This window comes from Heptranchias perlo, chromosome 16 (genome assembly GCF_035084215.1).
Source record: "Heptranchias perlo isolate sHepPer1 chromosome 16, sHepPer1.hap1, whole genome shotgun sequence".
Lineage (NCBI taxonomy): Eukaryota > Metazoa > Chordata > Chondrichthyes > Hexanchiformes > Hexanchidae > Heptranchias > Heptranchias perlo.
In genome coordinates this window covers 22,399,368-22,416,936 of record NC_090340.1, presented here as the reverse complement: position 1 = coordinate 22,416,936, position 17,569 = coordinate 22,399,368, and the positions used below count along the sequence as shown (strand labels likewise).

At 46.9% G+C, this 17,569-nt stretch overlaps 1 protein-coding gene across 3 annotated transcripts in view; it reads right to left on the bottom strand.

Annotated features, from left to right (window-relative positions):
- The window catches only part of fhod1 (formin homology 2 domain containing 1), a 299,703-nt gene extending 293,736 nt beyond the window's left edge, over positions 1–5,967 (bottom strand). Inside the window, exon 1 of one of the 3 annotated variants that reach the window (XM_067997797.1) lies at positions 5,505–5,967. In XM_067997797.1, the coding sequence (XP_067853898.1) occupies positions 5,505–5,669 (165 nt within the window). In that variant the 5' untranslated portion in view covers positions 5,670–5,967. The remainder of the gene's footprint in view (positions 1–5,504) is intronic. The other 2 variants (XM_067997798.1, XM_067997799.1) reach the window with 2 other exon arrangements.
- Between the last annotated feature and the right edge of the window lie 11,602 nt (positions 5,968–17,569).

The following is a 17,569-nucleotide window of genomic DNA, read 5'->3' as shown; positions in this document are numbered from 1 at the left end:
AATGCAAACCAGTCATCTAATGAACTTAATTTCCTACTTTAGTAGAAAAAAGATTTACAATTGTGAACCAAGTTAGCACCCGGGGGACGGAGGAAGAATATAAATTGAGCATGAATTGGATGTAAAAGAAACAATGCTATGCAGAACCCTAGGGCTGAGCATGTTGAGCATCAAATCTACTCACCCCCTTCTTGGAATCATTCTTGGAATAGGTGCATTGTCCATTTTTGTTCCTATCTGTGGTACTTTACATGTGTGTATTAAATTGCATCTGCCTGACGTATTTTGCCCAGCAATTCTTTTGGGAGTTCCCGAGCAGTTTCCTCAGAATCAATTGTCCCTCCTAGTTTGGTATCATTACCATAACTGAACTGGAGTCAGTGTGTGATGGTATATAGAACCAATATCTCCTGCCATATTGTTCAGAATTGGTAGGCAACACATTACACAACCTGTAAAAGTCCTACTGGCCAAATATTTTTCAAATGGAATATAATTGGTACTACCTATCTTACCATTTTTGATCTACTGGGTAGAAGGAGGGAAGCAAGTGGTCTTGGTCTTCTGCATTTCAATCATTGAGTAAAAATACTCTTCATGTTATGAAACTTGGGCATATTCATCATATTAACTTGGCAAAGTTTTACCAAGAATACTTCATGAGGAAAAAAACAACAAAATTCTGGTCTCCCAATAAATATTTCTGTCACTTAAAGTACCACAGTACAGTAGTGCTGTATGTTCCAATCACTATGACAGTTATTTTTTTTAAAGAGGTTAGGCAGGAATGCTCCTTTATAACAAAAATCACAAGGAAGTTACAGTGCCTTGAACTCCCCCTACCACAGCAGACGATTCTGCCTTTTTTCTTTATTTTTATTTGACCACATCCAGCAATGAGAGAAAAGAATCTCAAAAGGCTGCAACTGTAAAATATACTTGGTGAGAATTTTTGATGCTTGCTTGGATTGTTTCACTTCCATCATTTTAAGATAGAGATTTGATTTAACACTCGTGCTAGAATTAATTTTAAAATAAGTAATTTTTTTGCATTTCTTCCATTCCTCTCAAAGATTGTCTCCTACACTACGCAATTCAGTTGCATGAGTTGGACAGTCTAGCCCAGCTCTCAACAGAGACCACACATGTCACTCCTTGGCCAACATTACAAGGTGCAGTATGGGAATGGGTCTCCCTCACAAGCAACAGGCAGCCTCCTCTCAATCCAAAGTTGCTTCCACCCCATATATCCAAACATGCACACATCCAGTAAGAGCCAATGGACAGAGAACCTGGGCAGGAAGGTGGCTAGGTTTTTCCCTCTTTATCTCAGGGAGATAGGGGCCAATCGCACCGCCCCAACTGGCATTGACTAACTCGGCACCGACCAGGGAATGAAGCTGAGACCCTTCTGGCCCAGGTGACTCAATATCACACACGAACCATCAGAGCACTGCAAAGAACTTCTAAAGAACTAATCAAGTCATCGCTAACTCGTACACAGTTGCCAGTACACACATTAGAGACTAATAAGGAGGGTGGGAAGACAAAATAAAACAAAGTACTACTAAATTAATGAGGGAATTATCTTGTAGGTAGGGTTGTAAACATTTGCTTTCCAGAAAAGCTTGGTTGAAGCACTGCATTGCAGTTACCAGTTTGGCACTGGGTACCCACTCTTAATGACAGCACGGAGCTCTACTGCTCACTCTGCACTCCCCTCCGATTATGGGACAGCAAAGGTGCGGGAGCACCTTTAAACACACACGCCTTGGCCTCCAACTACCACTGATGGGAAAAAAAAGCTGACAGAACAGTCAGCTCTTTTCTAACGTTAGAAATTTAAAGGCAGTCCAGTTGGCTTTGTAGTTGTTGCAATTATTTCAAAGCCGGGGCTCTCTTCTCTGGGTGGGTTCACACCCAGTGCAACTATTGCAGTCTGACTCTAGTTATTCTGATCATTTTACATCAGGGCAACATAGAAACCACTTTGCAGCAATACAAGATGTACACTGTAAAGTTATAAATTAGTCTTGAGTACATAGTGTTTATGGATCCACAAACATACTGATATTACACTGTAGCTAATTATAGAAGGGAACTAATGACAGAGTCACTGGTCAGAGAACTCAGGGGAAAAGGATGGAGGCGGAGGTATTATATCAGGATTCCACAGCGCTGCATCATATCTCTGTGACTTCCTCCAACCCTCCGAGATCTCTACGCTCCTCTAATTTTGGTCTCTTGCGCATCCCCGATTTTAATCGCTCCACCATTGGCGGCCTTGCCTTCAGCTGCCTAGGCACTAAGCACTGGAATTCCCTCCCTAAACCTCTCTACCTCTCCCTCCTCCTTTAAGATGCTCCTTAAAACATACCTCTTTGACCAAGCTTTTGGTCACCTGTCCTAATATCTCCCTATGTGGCTCGGTGTCAAATTTTGTTTGATAATGCTCCTGTAAAGCGACTTGGGACGTTTTACTAAGTTAAAGGCGCTATATAAATGCAAATTGTTGTCTTTGTTGTTGGAGGGACCTGAGAATCAAACTTTATAGCAAGACTACCTACTCAGTCATTTCATCATGGGAAGATGCCAAGTGGGAACCAGCTGTGTTCCCAGGGGGTGGGTGAGGACAGTCACCATGGTTACTCTCAAGCAGTTCCTAGTGACTGAGCAAAAGCCTGGAAGCAGGTTATACTCTCTGCTACAGTATTGTGCATAGAGACCTTGAGATGTGAAACAAACAAATAGAAAAAGAAAAACTTGTATTTATATGGCGCCTTTCATGAACACAGGACGTCCCACAGGACAGCCAATGAAGTACTTTTGAACTCACTGTTATAATGTAAGAAATGCGGCAGCCAATTTGGGTACAGCAAGGTCCTTCAAATAGAAGTGACCAGATAATCTGTTTTTAGTGATATTGGTTGAGGGATAAATATTGGCTAGGACACCAGGGAAACTCCCCTGTTCTTCAAATTGTGCCATTTGATATTTTACATCCACCCGAGAGGCCAGACGGGGCCTTTGTTTAAAGTCTCATCCAAACAATGGCACCTCCGACAGTGCAGCACTTCCTCAGTACTGCACTATACTGCCAGCCTAGATTATGTGCTGAAGTCTCTGCAGTGGGATTTGAATGCACAACCTTCTGACTCAGAGTCGAGAATGCTACCATTGAGCCACAGGATCCAACAAAGAGTTTTAAAATCAGAGATAATGCTTTAGAGCAAGAGTTTCAAAAAGGGCCAGGAGCATGGAAATAAGTGCACAATTTTAGCAATGGTTTTTCCAACAATGTCATTCACTTGTCAACATTGCCCATGAGGTACTGTGATTACATTAGGTTACAACATGGGCCAAGCTACCCATATGTTCACCATACGATTTTCATAGATATTCCATTCCTGCATATCAGCATTGGGCCACAAGGTGACAGACATTCTATCCCTGCCACCCTGTAACTTTTTTTAAAAATTAATTCTCAGGATGTGGGCATGGCTGGCAGGGCTGGCATTTATTACCCATCCCAAGTTGCCTTGAGAAGGTAGTGGTGGGCCTTTTCCTTGAAATGATGCATGTAGTAGTTTGATACAATTGAGCGGGTTGCTAGGCCACTTCAGAGGGCTGTCAAGGAACAGTCAACCGTGTTAGTGTGGGACTGGAGTCACATATATGCCAGACCAGGTTAAGGATGGCAGGTTTCCTTCCCTATAGAACATTAGTGAACCAGTTGGGTTTTTATGACAATGCTACAGCTTCGTGGTCAAATTTACTGATACCAGCTTTAAGTGTAATTAAATTCTCAAACTGCCATGGTAGGATTTGAACTCATATTAGGTGCATGAGATTTGAGTGCAATCCAACATCCTACCATCCCAGACACTATCTTAACTCCCTAGTTTCGGCAGCACATATACAGGATCTTAAATGCTCATTTTTACCAGAAAGTTTATGTAACGTTAGCAATTTGGTGCTGATGTCACAAGGAGGCAATTCCAACTATCACTATAGAGGGACCATTTGATTCCAACTACCAGTCTTCAATGCACCAAATTCAATGGGCCAAACTTTGCTGTAGCGGGGGATCTAATGGCATCTGCTGTTAGTTAGACCTGCCCCTGCAGGCTTCAGCTCAAAAAATTTTTGCCCACTAAGTTGCTGAAAATGCGAACTGATAATGTCGCAGTGAGGGAAACAAGGCATCTGGGACCTGAGTGAACAGGACAAGCAACTGTGTATCTCCTTAACCAATCAGATTGAAGGATTGAGAAATAAACAATAGAAGGACTAAGCAGGAAGTGTAAATTAGAGTGGGTGAATTCAATGTTAAATCAGGTACAGAAAGAGAAATAAAGAGAGGGAAATAAAGATTGGATTAAGAGAGAGAAAAAAATGAGACAGAAAGGAATAGTTAAAAAAAATTCTTTAATTTTAAATTTGACATTTTTTAAATCTCCAACACAATTAAAACCTGAAGGAATGAGACTCCACACTTGTAATAATTAATTTTCAGTGCCAGAAAGATTGATTGGCTGTAATTAACAATCACATCATTAAAAGGGTACTTACACTTTTAATGACAGACTAAACTTTCTGTGGCGGGTTTAGTTCGTATCTACCATGCAAATACAGCAACTTCACAACATTCAATGCATTTCAATGTTGAGGCAGACAGCAAAATGCCATTTTCGTGAAGTTAACGGCAGAGCGGCGTAACTCAGACAGCAACTTTTGGATTTCCGTGTTTAACCACGCGTCTGCCCCTTGCCTGAAGTTGCTGTACCATTTACACATAAATAACAGTGAGTGTTATTTACGTCACAGTTATTTTGACAGCAAAATCTGGCTCAATATGTTTTAAAAGGTTCCGCAATCATCTTGGGGGAAAAAAATCCTCCAAAAGACTCAACAAAGCCATACATTCCAACATGGCCCATGGGAGAGAATGTAATAGGATTGAGGTCCACCACAGTAGCCAGAAGAATACACTTTGAATAGTTTCAAAGATGCTTTCTGCTGGCACCTTTGAAATGATAATTGCACATTCCTGTGTGTCCAAACCATTTAAAATGCCTGAGCAGGAGACAAGGTCCCTTTAATGTTTCAAGTTGTTATGGACATTGGGGCCACTCCATTGTTCAAAAGGAACCCAGTGTCTAATTGAGAGGAAGTCACTTATGAAATTCAAATCGGATGACGCAGTTTTTAAATTATTTAAGAGGATATAAGGTTTTTTTTGTTCTTGGATTGACAGTGAAAGAAACACAATAAAGTGAGCCCCTGAAGCTAGGATTAACCTCCACTTCCCAGCCAACCACACCTGTGAGGAAGGAGAGCAGCTTTACTTCAACACAAAATTAGCTGCGGAGAAAAAAAATGTATTTTTTTTAGAATTTGCATTTCCAAAGTGTTTAATGAAGTTTGTTTAAAAACAGGAACATCAACAATGAGATAGCCTCTCACCGCAGGCAATGGTGAATGAAGTCGCTTTAAAGGCTTACCTTCAGCGAGGAGCCCAGCAGCTTGTGAACTCCCGCCACTTGGGCTATTAAAGGGATCGTTTCGTACAAGTTATAAATCGGCGGTCTCCTGGGCTCGGGGAAGTTGGTGCAAACGAGCGGGTCCATGTCGTCCAGATACTGTACTCTGCAAGGTATAGTTGCCATGGTCCCGAACTCCCAGAGTCTCCTCACACAGCAAATAAAACAAGTTATAAAAGTACACACACTTCAAGAAAAGTTGTTGAGCGAGTCGCGGTGGCGAGGTAAGTTGAAGTTGCCGTGATTCCGCGCTGTATCCCTGAAGCAGATGTTACATTAAGACTCAAACGCCGACGCAACCAGGAAGTAGTGAGTCAGACAGCAGCTTAAAGGGGGAATGGGATCAGTACATGTGTGTCACCGCCTGCATTCATGACCTCTCGATCTCAGGAACCTGCAAGACGTTATTTTTAATTTCTTTTTCATGGCTGATAGCTTGTTGCTGTTATGACCACTAGTCTGAAAATAAACAAGGCACAGAGTCCAACTTGTATTAACAGCACTGGAGTAAATAGTGATGGACAGCAGAGAGTCCTAAAGAATATCCCCACAGAAAGGTTACAGGAGTCTCATTTCTTTGCATGGGAGAGTCCTGCATTCTCGGAGGTGCTAGCCTTCAAATGAGAAATTAAAATGTCCCTTCGAATGACTGGAGTGGATGTTAAAAGATTCCATAATACCATATGAAGAAATGTTGGGAATTCTTCCCTCAACGAATACCACCAAAAATAGATTAACTGATCATTCATTTCATTTGGAACATAGGAACAGGAGTAGGCCATTCAGCCCCTTGTGCCTGCTCTGCCATTTGATAAGATCATGGCTGATCTGTGATCTAACTCCATGTACCTGCCTTTGGCCCATATCCCTTAATACCTTTGGTTGCCAAAAAGCTATCTATCTCAAATTTAAATTTAGCAATTGAGCTAGCCTCAATTGCCGTTTGCGGAAGAGAGTTCCAAACTTTTACCACCCCTTGTGTGTAGAAATGTTTTCTAATCTCACTCCTGAAAGGTCTGGCTCTAATTTTTAGCCTGTGCCCCCTACTCCTAGAATCTCCAACCAGTGGAAATAGATTCTCTCTATCCACCATATCCGTTCCCCTTAATATCTTTTAAACTTCGATCAGATCATCCCTTAACCTTCGAAACTCCAGAGAATACAACCCCAATTTGTGTAATCTCTCCTCGTAACTTAACCCTTGAAGTCTGGGTATCATTCTAGTAAACCTACGCTGCACTCCCTCCAAGGCCAATATGTCCTTCTGAAGGTGCGGTGCCCGGAACTGCTCACAATACTCCAGGTGCGGTCTAACCAGGGTTTTGTATAGCTGCAACATAACTTCTGCCCCCTTGTACTCCAGTCCTCTAGATATAAAGGCCAGCATTCCATTAGCCTTATTGATTATTTCCTGCACCTGTTCATGACACTTCAGTGATCTATGTACCTGTACCCCTAAGTCCCTTTGGACATCCACTGTTTTTAACTTTTTACCATTTAGAAAGTACCCTGTTCTATCCTTTTTTGATCCAAAGTGGATGACCTCACATTTGTCTACATTGAATTCCATTTGCCACAGTTTTGTCCATTCACCTAATCTATCAATATCGCTTTGTAATTTTATGTTTTCATCTACACTGCTTACAATGCCACCAATCTTTGTGTCATCAGCAAACTTAGATATGAGACTTTCTATGCCTTCATCTAAGACAGATCCCTGCAGGACTCCACTAGTCACATCCTGCCAATGTGAGTACCTACCCATTATCCCTACACTCTGTCGCCTTTTGCTCAGCCAACTTCCTAACCAAGTCCGTACTTTTCCCTCGATTCCATGGGCTTCTATCTTAGCTAACAGTCTCTTATCTGGGACTTTATCAAATGCCTTCTGGAAGTCCATATAAATAACATCCATTGACATTCCCCTGTCCACTACTTTAGTCATTGCTTTCTGTGGAATCTCACTGCAAAAAATAATTTGCCCACATAAATGCACTTAAAAGTAATCCCTTGTATGTGAATCATCCTGAGATTTTTCTGAGAGACACAATAAAGTGCTATAGAAATGCACCTTTTTTTCAGTCAACTGTTATTTTTATGTTAATTTTTAAAATATTTTTATTTTTTAAAAATCGTAATATAGAGGCTATTATGAGAATGCCAGTGCTTTGGTTATTTATGATGTCAGGTATCCTGCCTCTCGCCTCTCTTCAGAAATGACTGGTCATCATTTTGAAAAGCCCATTCTGAAAATTAATTTAACAATTATGCACAATGGCTCTCTTCACACCCCATCCAAACCATGAATATTTAATGTTGATTACTGGTATTTATCACAGTGTTCATTTAAACTCCAAAGTGCATAACTTTAAGTGAAACTTGTTTTTAAGGAAGTTAACAATGATGGATTTGAAGCCTTACTGGCAAAATGTCCCATTCCAGTTCATGATACATGACAGCCTTGTTTGTCCTGCTGAATACAGAACTGGAGCAATGAGTCATTATTGGAAGGGCCTCATATTTACAAGAGTGCAAGGACATTCACCATAGACTTCTACTCTACCTAATGTCCTTCAGAGAAGTGCTCTACCCACTCCTACCCAATTTGATCTGCATGTGACTAGTCCACACCAACACTTAATGCCCCCTGAAGTGGTTTAGCAAGCCAATCAGTTGCAAAAACAATTATGTAAGAAGGCCTACCAACACTTCCACAAGACAAGGAGTGATAGCTAATAAATACAGCCTTGCTAGTGTCGCCCACATCCTGAGAACAAATAAAAAAACACCCAAATACCATTGGTTAGTCACCTCCTTCAGAAAATTGATATAAATTGGGAGAGTTCAGGGCTTCTCCAATGACTTAGTGAGTTTGAGACCAGGAAGGTTCCAGCTGTGATCCCTGGTCTGTGCTGACCACAGCCTCAGCACCTCTGGGTGAGGTGGGTCAAATTGCCTTGAGTTTGTGCTTATGTTTGGTATGTAGTGACCCACCCCCCCCCCCCCCCCCGGCTGCTGGGAGGGTGTTTGTGTTGACAGCAGGTACGGAAAGGATTAGCCATGGCCACAATGCCCCTCCTGGTCAAATAGCCTGCCAAAACTCACCATCAACATAAGAACATAAGAACATAAGAAATTGGAGCAGGAGTAGGCCAATCGGCCCCTCGAGCCTGCTCCGCCATTCAATAAGATCATGGCTGATCTGATCCCAACCACAAATCTAAAGAACACAAGAAGTCGGAGCAGGACCCGGCCACATAGCCCCTGGGCCCTCTCCGCCACCCACAGGGCATTGACCGATCCGAACTCAGCTTCATGTCCAATTTCCTGCCCGCTCCCCATAACCCCTAATTCCCTTTACTTCTAGGAAACTGTCTATTTCTGTTTTAAATTTATCTAATTATCAAGGAGGGCATCTGAATAATAGTCACTTATACAAGGTACCAGAGGGCGACTTGCACTCAAGCAAATGTAAAGAAAGAAATTGCATTTATATAGCACCTTTCATGACCCAGGACATCCCACAGCACAGCCAGTGAAGTACTTTTTGAAGTGTACTCACAGTTAGAATGTAGGGAAACACAGCAGCCAATTTGCACACAGTAAGGATCCACAAACATCAATTAAATAAATAACCAGGTAAACTGTTTTAGCAGTGTTGGTTGAGGGATAAATGCTGGCTAGGAGACCCCTGTTCTGTTTCAAATAGTGCTGTGCAATCTTGTGCATCCACCTGAGAGGACAAATGTATTACACCGAAGTGTCACCCTAGGTTTTGTGTTCAAGTGCCTACAGTTGGGCTTGAACCCAAAACCTTCTGGCTTTATGGCAAGAATGCTATCACTGAGCCAAGACTGGTAACTATCATGTGAGCCTTTTTTTGTGAGCATTGGATCAGTGACTTTACCCTCATTTTTCATATTTCCTTCCTGAACCCGAACCTTTAGGAGAGGAGGAAGGGAAGGGAGGAAAATGACAAAAAAAAGTAGAGCGAGTTCTCATCAGTTCAAGTTGGAGCTCTCCTGACGACTGAATGGGTAAATGCACTGCTCACTGTGATTATGAGCCACTTGTATGAGAAGGTTTCAGGTTCAATCCGTGGTTTGTGCTGATCATGGAGAGGGCAGCTACAATGGCCCACAGTTGGTCTCAGTGACCCTAGGTCACGTCAGCCATGGCTCAGTGGTAGCATTCTCACATCTAAGTCAGAAAGTTGTGGGTTCAAGTCCCACTCCAGAGACTTGAGCGCAAAATCTAGGCTGACGCTCCAGTGCAGTACTGAGGGAGTGCTGCACTGTTGGAGGTGCCATCTTTTGGATGAGACATTAAACCAAGACCCCGTCTGCCCTCTCAGGTGGGTGTAAAAGATCCAATGGCACTATTCGAAGAGAAGCAGGGGCGTTCTCCCTGGTGTCTTGGCCAATATTTATCCCTCAACCATCATCACTAAAACAGATTATCTGGTCATTATGACGTTGCTGTTTGTGGGACCTTGCTGTGCACAAATTGGCTGCTACGTTTCCTACATTACAACAGTGACTACACTTCAAAAGTACTGGCTGTAAAGCGCTTTGGGATGTCCAGAAGTCATGAAATGCATTATAGAAGTGCAAGTCTTTCTTTTTCTTTCTTTAAGCTAGGCCAGGGAAAAATCAGCAGGGGTTTCTGCTCCTGAGTATATCCAGTAATGCCTCCTGGTAAGTGCACATGTGTGACATCAGGTGAGGACAGCATCTGACTCGGCTGTAATTGATTAGATGGTCAACACTGACGGCCTAGGTTCACACAGGATGCCGACTTGGACAAGGTATCAGTGGATTTCCAGCACACCATAGTATGAGTCCGCGCTGACAGGAAAAGGGAGTAAAATAACAAAAAGTGTAATTTTTTTTAAAAATCAGGCAGGAAATATTAAAAGTTAGGGCAAAGTCTCTGATCCTATTCTCACAACAGGGAGATCAGTGAATTGACACAACACAGTTCTACAAGCCACACTCGAAAGGAGCACAGTCTTAGAATTGACATTACAGTGTCAGAACCCTACCTTCACTTCAACCATCACCATTCCTTGCTGGGACCATGGGATTGATGAATTTACCCTATTATCTTATGGTAATGCAGTGTTCAGTATTAATTAACTCAGTTCCATGATTATCGAGTTAACCTCATAACTAACGCAGCTCACAGCAGTCATTTATTGTTTTTAATTTAAATAAACCTATGGCCTCCTTTAGCTTCCCGATGTTCACACTGACCTCCTGGGTGGAAAGTGTTATTCTGTGGCCTGTTCTACCTGTTGTCTATGTCACTCTTTACTGGCTGTCAGAATGTTCACTTTATATGATAAGGCCATTAGCAGGTAACAGGCTATCTGGAAAATAATCTCTTTATTTGACACCTAAGTGCTACAATAAAATCTTGGGCTGCAAAGAAATCTGTAAGAGTCCAGAGCAAAGCATTTAAACAACCACCACTATAGCTTTTGAGGTGTTGTGAGGGGGGGAGGGGGAGATGGGCATTCTCCACAAACCTTGGCAGCGTCATGTAATGACGTAACACGTTAGGGCCTATATTTCAGGGGTGTGCTGGAGGGTATACTGATAATATTTTTTATTCAGACCTACTTTTCATTTTTGGACGGTAAGGGTAAACTCACTGATCCTGAGCCTGCAGTGGGAAGTTGCACTCTACACAATGCGATCGCACTCCTACAACACAGTCGCCACGATTCTCCAACCCACACGCATTTCATGCATGGCTTCCCATAAGACTGGTGGATTTATCCTATGGTGTGATGTACTTTTAGTTCGACCCCTTCCAATAACCGCACACTTGGACTGCTCCCAGTAACCACATTTTGACCACTCGTAGTAACCCAACACTCCCCCGCCTTTCATCCCAATAACTGCACACTCCATCCCTCTCAATAATTGTACCTTCTGACCCCTCCCAAAATTGTACACTCAGATCCATCCTAATACCTGGACACTTCAACTTCTCCCAATACTAACACACTCCAACGCAGCAAGGTCCCGCAAACAGTAGTCAGATTACTCTTTTTTTAAGTTATGTTGGTTAAGTATCGGCCATGACACTGGGAGAACTCCCCTACTCTTCTTTGAATAGTGCCATGGATCTTTTACATCCAAAAGACAGCACCTCTGTAGCACTTCCTCAGTATTGCATCAAAGCAACAGCCTAGATTATATGCTTAGGTCTCTGGAGTGGCGCTTGAACTCACAACCCTTTAACAGAGACATGTGCACCACCACTGAGCCACGGCCGACACATAGTAATACTACTGGGAGGGGCTGGAGTGTGTACAGTTTCTGGGAGGGGCTGGAGTGTGTACAGTTACTGGGAGGGGCTGGAGTGTGCACAGTTACTGGGAGGGGCTGGGGTGTGTGCAGTTTCTGGGAGGGGTTGGAGTGTGTACAGTTTCTGGGAGGGGTTGGAGTGTGTACAGTTACTGGGAGGGGTTGGAGTGTGTGCAGTTTCTGGGAGGGGTTGGAGTGTGTACAGTTACTGGGAGGGGTTGGAGTGTGTGCAGTTTCTGGGAGGGGTTGGAGTGTGTACAGTTTCTGGGAGGGGTTGGAGTGTGTACAGTTACTGGGAGGGGTTGGAGTGTGTGCAGTTACTGGGAGGGGTTGGAGTGTGTACAGTTACTGGGAGGGGTTGGAGTGTGTGCAGTTACTGGGAGGGGTTGGAGTGTGTACAGTTACTGGGAGGGGTTGGAGTGTGTGCAGTTACTGGGAGGGGTTGGAGTGTGTACAGTTTCTGGGAGGGGTTGGAGTGTGTACAGTTACTGGGAGGGGTTGGAGTGTGTGCAGTTACTGGGAGGGGTTGGAGTGTGTGCAGTTACTGGGAGGGGTTGGAGTGTGTACAGTTTCTGGGAGGGGTTGGAGTGTGTACAGTTACCGGGAGGGGTTGGAGTGTGTACAGTTACTGGGAGGGGTTGGAGTGTGTACAGTTACTGGGAGGGGTTGGAGTGTGTGCAGTTACTGGGAGGGGTTGGAGTGTGTGCAGTTACTGGGAGGGGTTGGAGTGTGTACAGTTACCGGGAGGGTTGGAGTGTGTGCAGTTACCGGGAGGGTTGGAGTGTGTACAGTTACTGGGAGGGTTGGAGTGTGTACAGTTACTGGGAGGGGTTGGAGTGTGTACAGTTTCTGGGAGGGGTTGGAGTGTGTACAGTTACTGGGAGGGGTTGGAGTGTGTGCAGTTACTGGGAGGGGTTGGAGTGTGTACAGTTACTGGGAGGGGTTGGAGTGTGTGCAGTTACTGGGAGGGGTTGGAGTGTGTACAGTTACTGGGAGGGGTTGGAGTGTGTGCAGTTACTGGGAGGGGTTGGAGTGTGTACAGTTTCTGGGAGGGGTTGGAGTGTGTACAGTTACTGGGAGGGGTTGGAGTGTGTACAGTTACCGGGAGGGGTTGGAGTGTGTACAGTTACTGGGAGGGGTTGGAGTGTGTACAGTTACTGGGAGGGGTTGGAGTGTGTGCAGTTACTGGGAGGGGTTGGAGTGTGTGCAGTTACTGGGAGGGGTTGGAGTGTGTACAGTTACTGGGAGGGTTGGAGTGTGTGCAGTTTCTGGGAGGGGTTGGAGTGTGTACAGTTACTGGGAGGGGTTGGAGTGTGTACAGTTACTGGGAGGGGTTGGAGTGTGTGCAGTTACTGGGAGGGTTGGAGTGTGTGCAGTTTCTGGGAGGGGTTGGAGTGTGTACAGTTACTGGGAGGGGCTGGAGTGTGTGCAGTTACTGGGAGGGTTGGAGTGTGTACAGTTACTGGGAGGGGTTGGAGTGTGTGCAGTTTCTGGGAGGGGCTGGAGTGTGTGCAGTTTCTGGGAGGGGCTGGAGTGTGTGCAGTTACTGGGAGGGGTTGGAGTGTGTGCAGTTACTGGGAGGGGTTGGAGTGTGTACAGTTACTGGGAGGGGTTGGAGTGTGTGCAGTTACTGGGAGGGGTTGGAGTGTGTACAGTTTCTGGGAGGGGTTGGAGTGTGTACAGTTACTGGGAGGGGCTGGAGTGTGTACAGTTACTGGGAGGGGTTGGAGTGTGTGCAGTTACTGGGAGGGGCTGGAGTGTGTGCAGTTACTGGGAGGGGTTGGAGTGTGTACAGTTACTGGGAGGGGTTGGAGTGTGTACAGTTACTGGGAGGGGCTGGAGTGTGTGCAGTTACTGGGAGGGGTTGGAGTGTGTGCAGTTACTGGGAGGGGTTGGAGTGTGTGCAGTTACTGGGAGGGGTTGGAGTGTGTGCAGTTACTGGGAGGGGTTGGAGTGTGTACAGTTTCTGGGAGGGGTTGGAGTGTGTGCAGTTACTGGGAGGGGCTGGAGTGTGTACAGTTACTGGGAGGGGTTGGAGTGTGTACAGTTTCTGGGAGGGGTTGGAGTGTGTGCAGTTACTGGGAGGGGTTGGAGTGTGTGCAGTTACTGGGAGGGGTTGGAGTGTGTGCAGTTACTGGGAGGGGTTGGAGTGTGTACAGTTACTGGGAGGGGTTGGAGTGTGTGCAGTTTCTGGGGGGGGGGGTTGGAGTGTGTGCAGTTACTGGGAGGGGTTGGAGTGTGTGCAGTTTCTGGGGGGGGATGGAGTGTGTGCAGTTTCTGGGGGGGGGGGTTGGAGTGTGTGCAGTTACTGGGAGGGGTTGGAGTGTGTACAGTTACTGGGAGGGGTTGGAGTGTGTGCAGTTTCTGGGGGGGGGGGGTTGGAGTGTGTGCAGTTACTGGGAGGGGTTGGAGTGTGTGCAGTTTCTGGGGGGGGGGGTTGGAGTGTGTACAGTTACTGGGAGGGGTTGGAGTGTGTGCAGTTTCTGGGAGGGGTTGGAGTGTGTGCAGTTTCTGGGGGGGGGGGTTGGAGTGTGTACAGTTACTGGGAGGGGTTGGAGTGTGTACAGTTACTGGGAGGGGTTGGAGTGTGTGCAGTTACTGGGAGGGGTTGGAGTGTGTACAGTTTCTGGGAGGGGCTGGAGTGTGTACAGTTTCTGGGAGGGGTTGGAGTGTGTGCAGTTACTGGGAGGGGCTGGAGTGTGTACAGTTTCTGGGAGGGGTTGGAGTGTGTACAGTTACTGGGAGGGGTTGGAGTGTGTACAGTTACTGGGAGGGGTTGGAGTGTGTGCAGTTACTGGGAGGGGCTGGAGTGTGTGCAGTTACTGGGAGGGGCTGGAGTGTGTACAGTTTCTGGGAGGGGTTGGAGTGTGTGCAGTTACTGGGAGGGGCTGGAGTGTGTACAGTTTCTGGGAGGGGCTGGAGTGTGTGCAGTTACTGGGAGGGGTTGGAGTGTGTACAGTTACTGGGAGGGGCTGGAGTGTGTGCAGTTACTGGGAGGGGTTGGAGTGTGTACAGTTACTGGGAGGGGTTGGAGTGTGTACAGTTACTGGGAGGGGCTGGAGTGTGTACAGTTACTGGGAGGGGTTGGAGTGTGTACAGTTACTGGGAGGGGCTGGAGTGTGTGCAGTTTCTGGGAGGGGCTGGAGTGTGTGCAGTTTCTGGGAGGGGCTGGAGTGTGTGCAGTTACTGGGAGGGGCTGGAGTGTGTACAGTTACTGGGAGGGGCTGGAGTGTGTGCAGTTACTGGGAGGGGTTGGAGTGTGTACAGTTACTGGGAGGGGTTGGAGTGTGTACAGTTACTGGGAGGGGCTGGAGTGTGTACAGTTACTGGGAGGGGTTGGAGTGTGTACAGTTACTGGGAGGGGCTGGGGTGTGTGCAGTTACTGGGAGGGGTTGGAGTGTGTGCAGTTTCTGGGAGGGGTTGGAGTGTGTACAGTTACTGGGAGAGGCTGGAGTGTGTACAGTTACTGGGAGGGGCTGGAGTGTGTGCAGTTTCTGGGAGGGGCTGGAGTGTGTACAGTTACTGGGAGGGGCTGGAGTGTGTGCAGTTACTGGGAGGGGTTGGAGTGTGTGCAGTTTCTGGGAGGGGCTGGAGTGTGTACAGTTACTGGGAGGGGTTGGAGTGTGTACAGTTACTGGGAGGGGTTGGAGTGTGTGCAGTTACTGGGAGGGGTTGGAGTGTGTGCAGTTTCTGGGAGGGGTTGGAGTGTGTACAGTTACTGGGAGGGGTTGGAGTTTGTGCAGTTACTGGGAGGGGTTGGAGTGTGTGCAGTTACTGGGAGGGGTTGGAGTGTGTGCAGTTACTGGGAGGGGTTGGAGTGTGTACAGTTACTGGGAGGGGTTGGAGTGTGTACAGTTTCTGGGAGGGGCTGGAGTGTGTACAGTTACTGGGAGGGGTTGGAGTGTGTACAGTTACTGGGAGGGGTTGGAGTGTGTACAGTTTCTGGGAGGGGTTGGAGTGTGTACAGTTACTGGGAGGGGCTGGAGTGTGTGCAGTTACTGGGAGGGGTTGGAGTGTGTGCAGTTACTGGGAGGGGTTGGAGTGTGTACAGTTACCGGGAGAGGCTGGAGTGTGTACAGTTTCTGGGAGGGGCTGGAGTGTGTGCAGTTACCGGGAGGGGTTGGAGTGTGTACAGTTTCTGGGAGGGGCTGGAGTGTGTACAGTTACTGGGAGAGGCTGGAGTGTGTGCAGTTACCGGGAGGGGTTGGAGTGTGTACAGTTTCTGGGAGGGGCTGGAGTGTGTACAGTTACTGGGAGAGGCTGGAGTGTGTGCAGTTTCTGGGAGGGGTTGGAGTGTGTACAGTTTCTGGGAGGGGCTGGAGTGTGTACAGTTACTGGGAGGGGCTGGAGTGTGTACAGTTACTGGGAGGGGCTGGAGTGTGTACAGTTACTGGGAGGGGTTGGAGTGTGTGCAGTTACTGGGAGGGGCTGGAGTGTGTACAGTTACTGGGAGGGGCTGGAGTGTGTGCAGTTACCGGGAGGGGTTGGAGTGTGTACAGTTACTGGGAGGGGTTGGAGTGTGTACAGTTACTGGGAGGGGCTGGAGTGTGTACAGTTACTGGGAGGGGTTGGAGTGTGTACAGTTACTGGGAGGGGTTGGAGTGTGTACAGTTACTGGGAGGGGTTGGAGTGTGTACAGTTACTGGGAGGGGTTGGAGTGTGTACAGTTACTGGGAGGGGTTGGAGTGTGTACAGTTACTGGGAGGGGCTGGAGTGTGTACAGTTACTGGGAGGGGTTGGAGTGTGTACAGTTACTGGGAGGGGTTGGAGTGTGTACAGTTACTGGGAGGGGTTGGAGTGTGTACAGTTACTGGGAGGGGTTGGAGTGTGTACAGTTACTGGGAGGGGTTGGAGTGTGTACAGTTACTGGGAGGGTTGGAGTGTGTACAGTTACTGGGAGGGGTTGGAGTGTGTACAGTTACTGGGAGGGGTTGGAGTGTGTGCAGTTACTGGGAGGGGTTGGAGTGTGTGCAGTTTCTGGGAGGGGTTGGAGTGTGTACAGTTTCTGGGAGGGGTTGGAGTGTGTACAGTTTCTGGGAGGGGCTGGAGTGTGTACAGTTACTGGGAGGGGTTGGAGTGTGTGCAGTTACTGGGAGGGGTTGGAGTGTGTACAGTTACTGGGAGGGGCTGGAGTGTGTACAGTTACTGGGAGGGGTTGGAGTGTGAGCAGTTACTGGGAGGGGTTGGAGTGTGTGCAGTTTCTGGGAGGGGTTGGAGTGTGTGCAGTTACTGGGAGGGGTTGGATTGTGTACAGTTACTGGGAGGGGTTGGAGTGTGTACAGTTACTGGGAGGGTTTGGAGTGTGTACAGTTACTGGGAGGGGTTGGAGTGTGTACAGTTACTGGGAGGGGCTGGAGTGTGTGCAGTTTCTGGGAGGGGTTGGAGTGTGTACAGTTTCTGGGAGGGGCTGGAGTGTGTGCAGTTTCTGGGAGGGGTTGGAGTGTGTACAGTTTCTGGGAGGGGCTGGAGTGTGTGCAGTTTCTGGGAGGGGCTGGAGTGTGTGCAGTTTCTGGGAGGGGCTGGAGTGTGTGCAGTTACTGGGAGGGGCTGGAGTGTGTGCAGTTTCTGGGAGGGGTTGGAGTGTGTGCAGTTACTGGGAGGGGTTGGATTGTGTACAGTTACTGGGAGGGTTTGGAGTGTGTACAGTTACTGGGAGGGTTTGGATTGTGCACACCTATTGCGAGGGGTTGGAGACACCGTGCACTACTA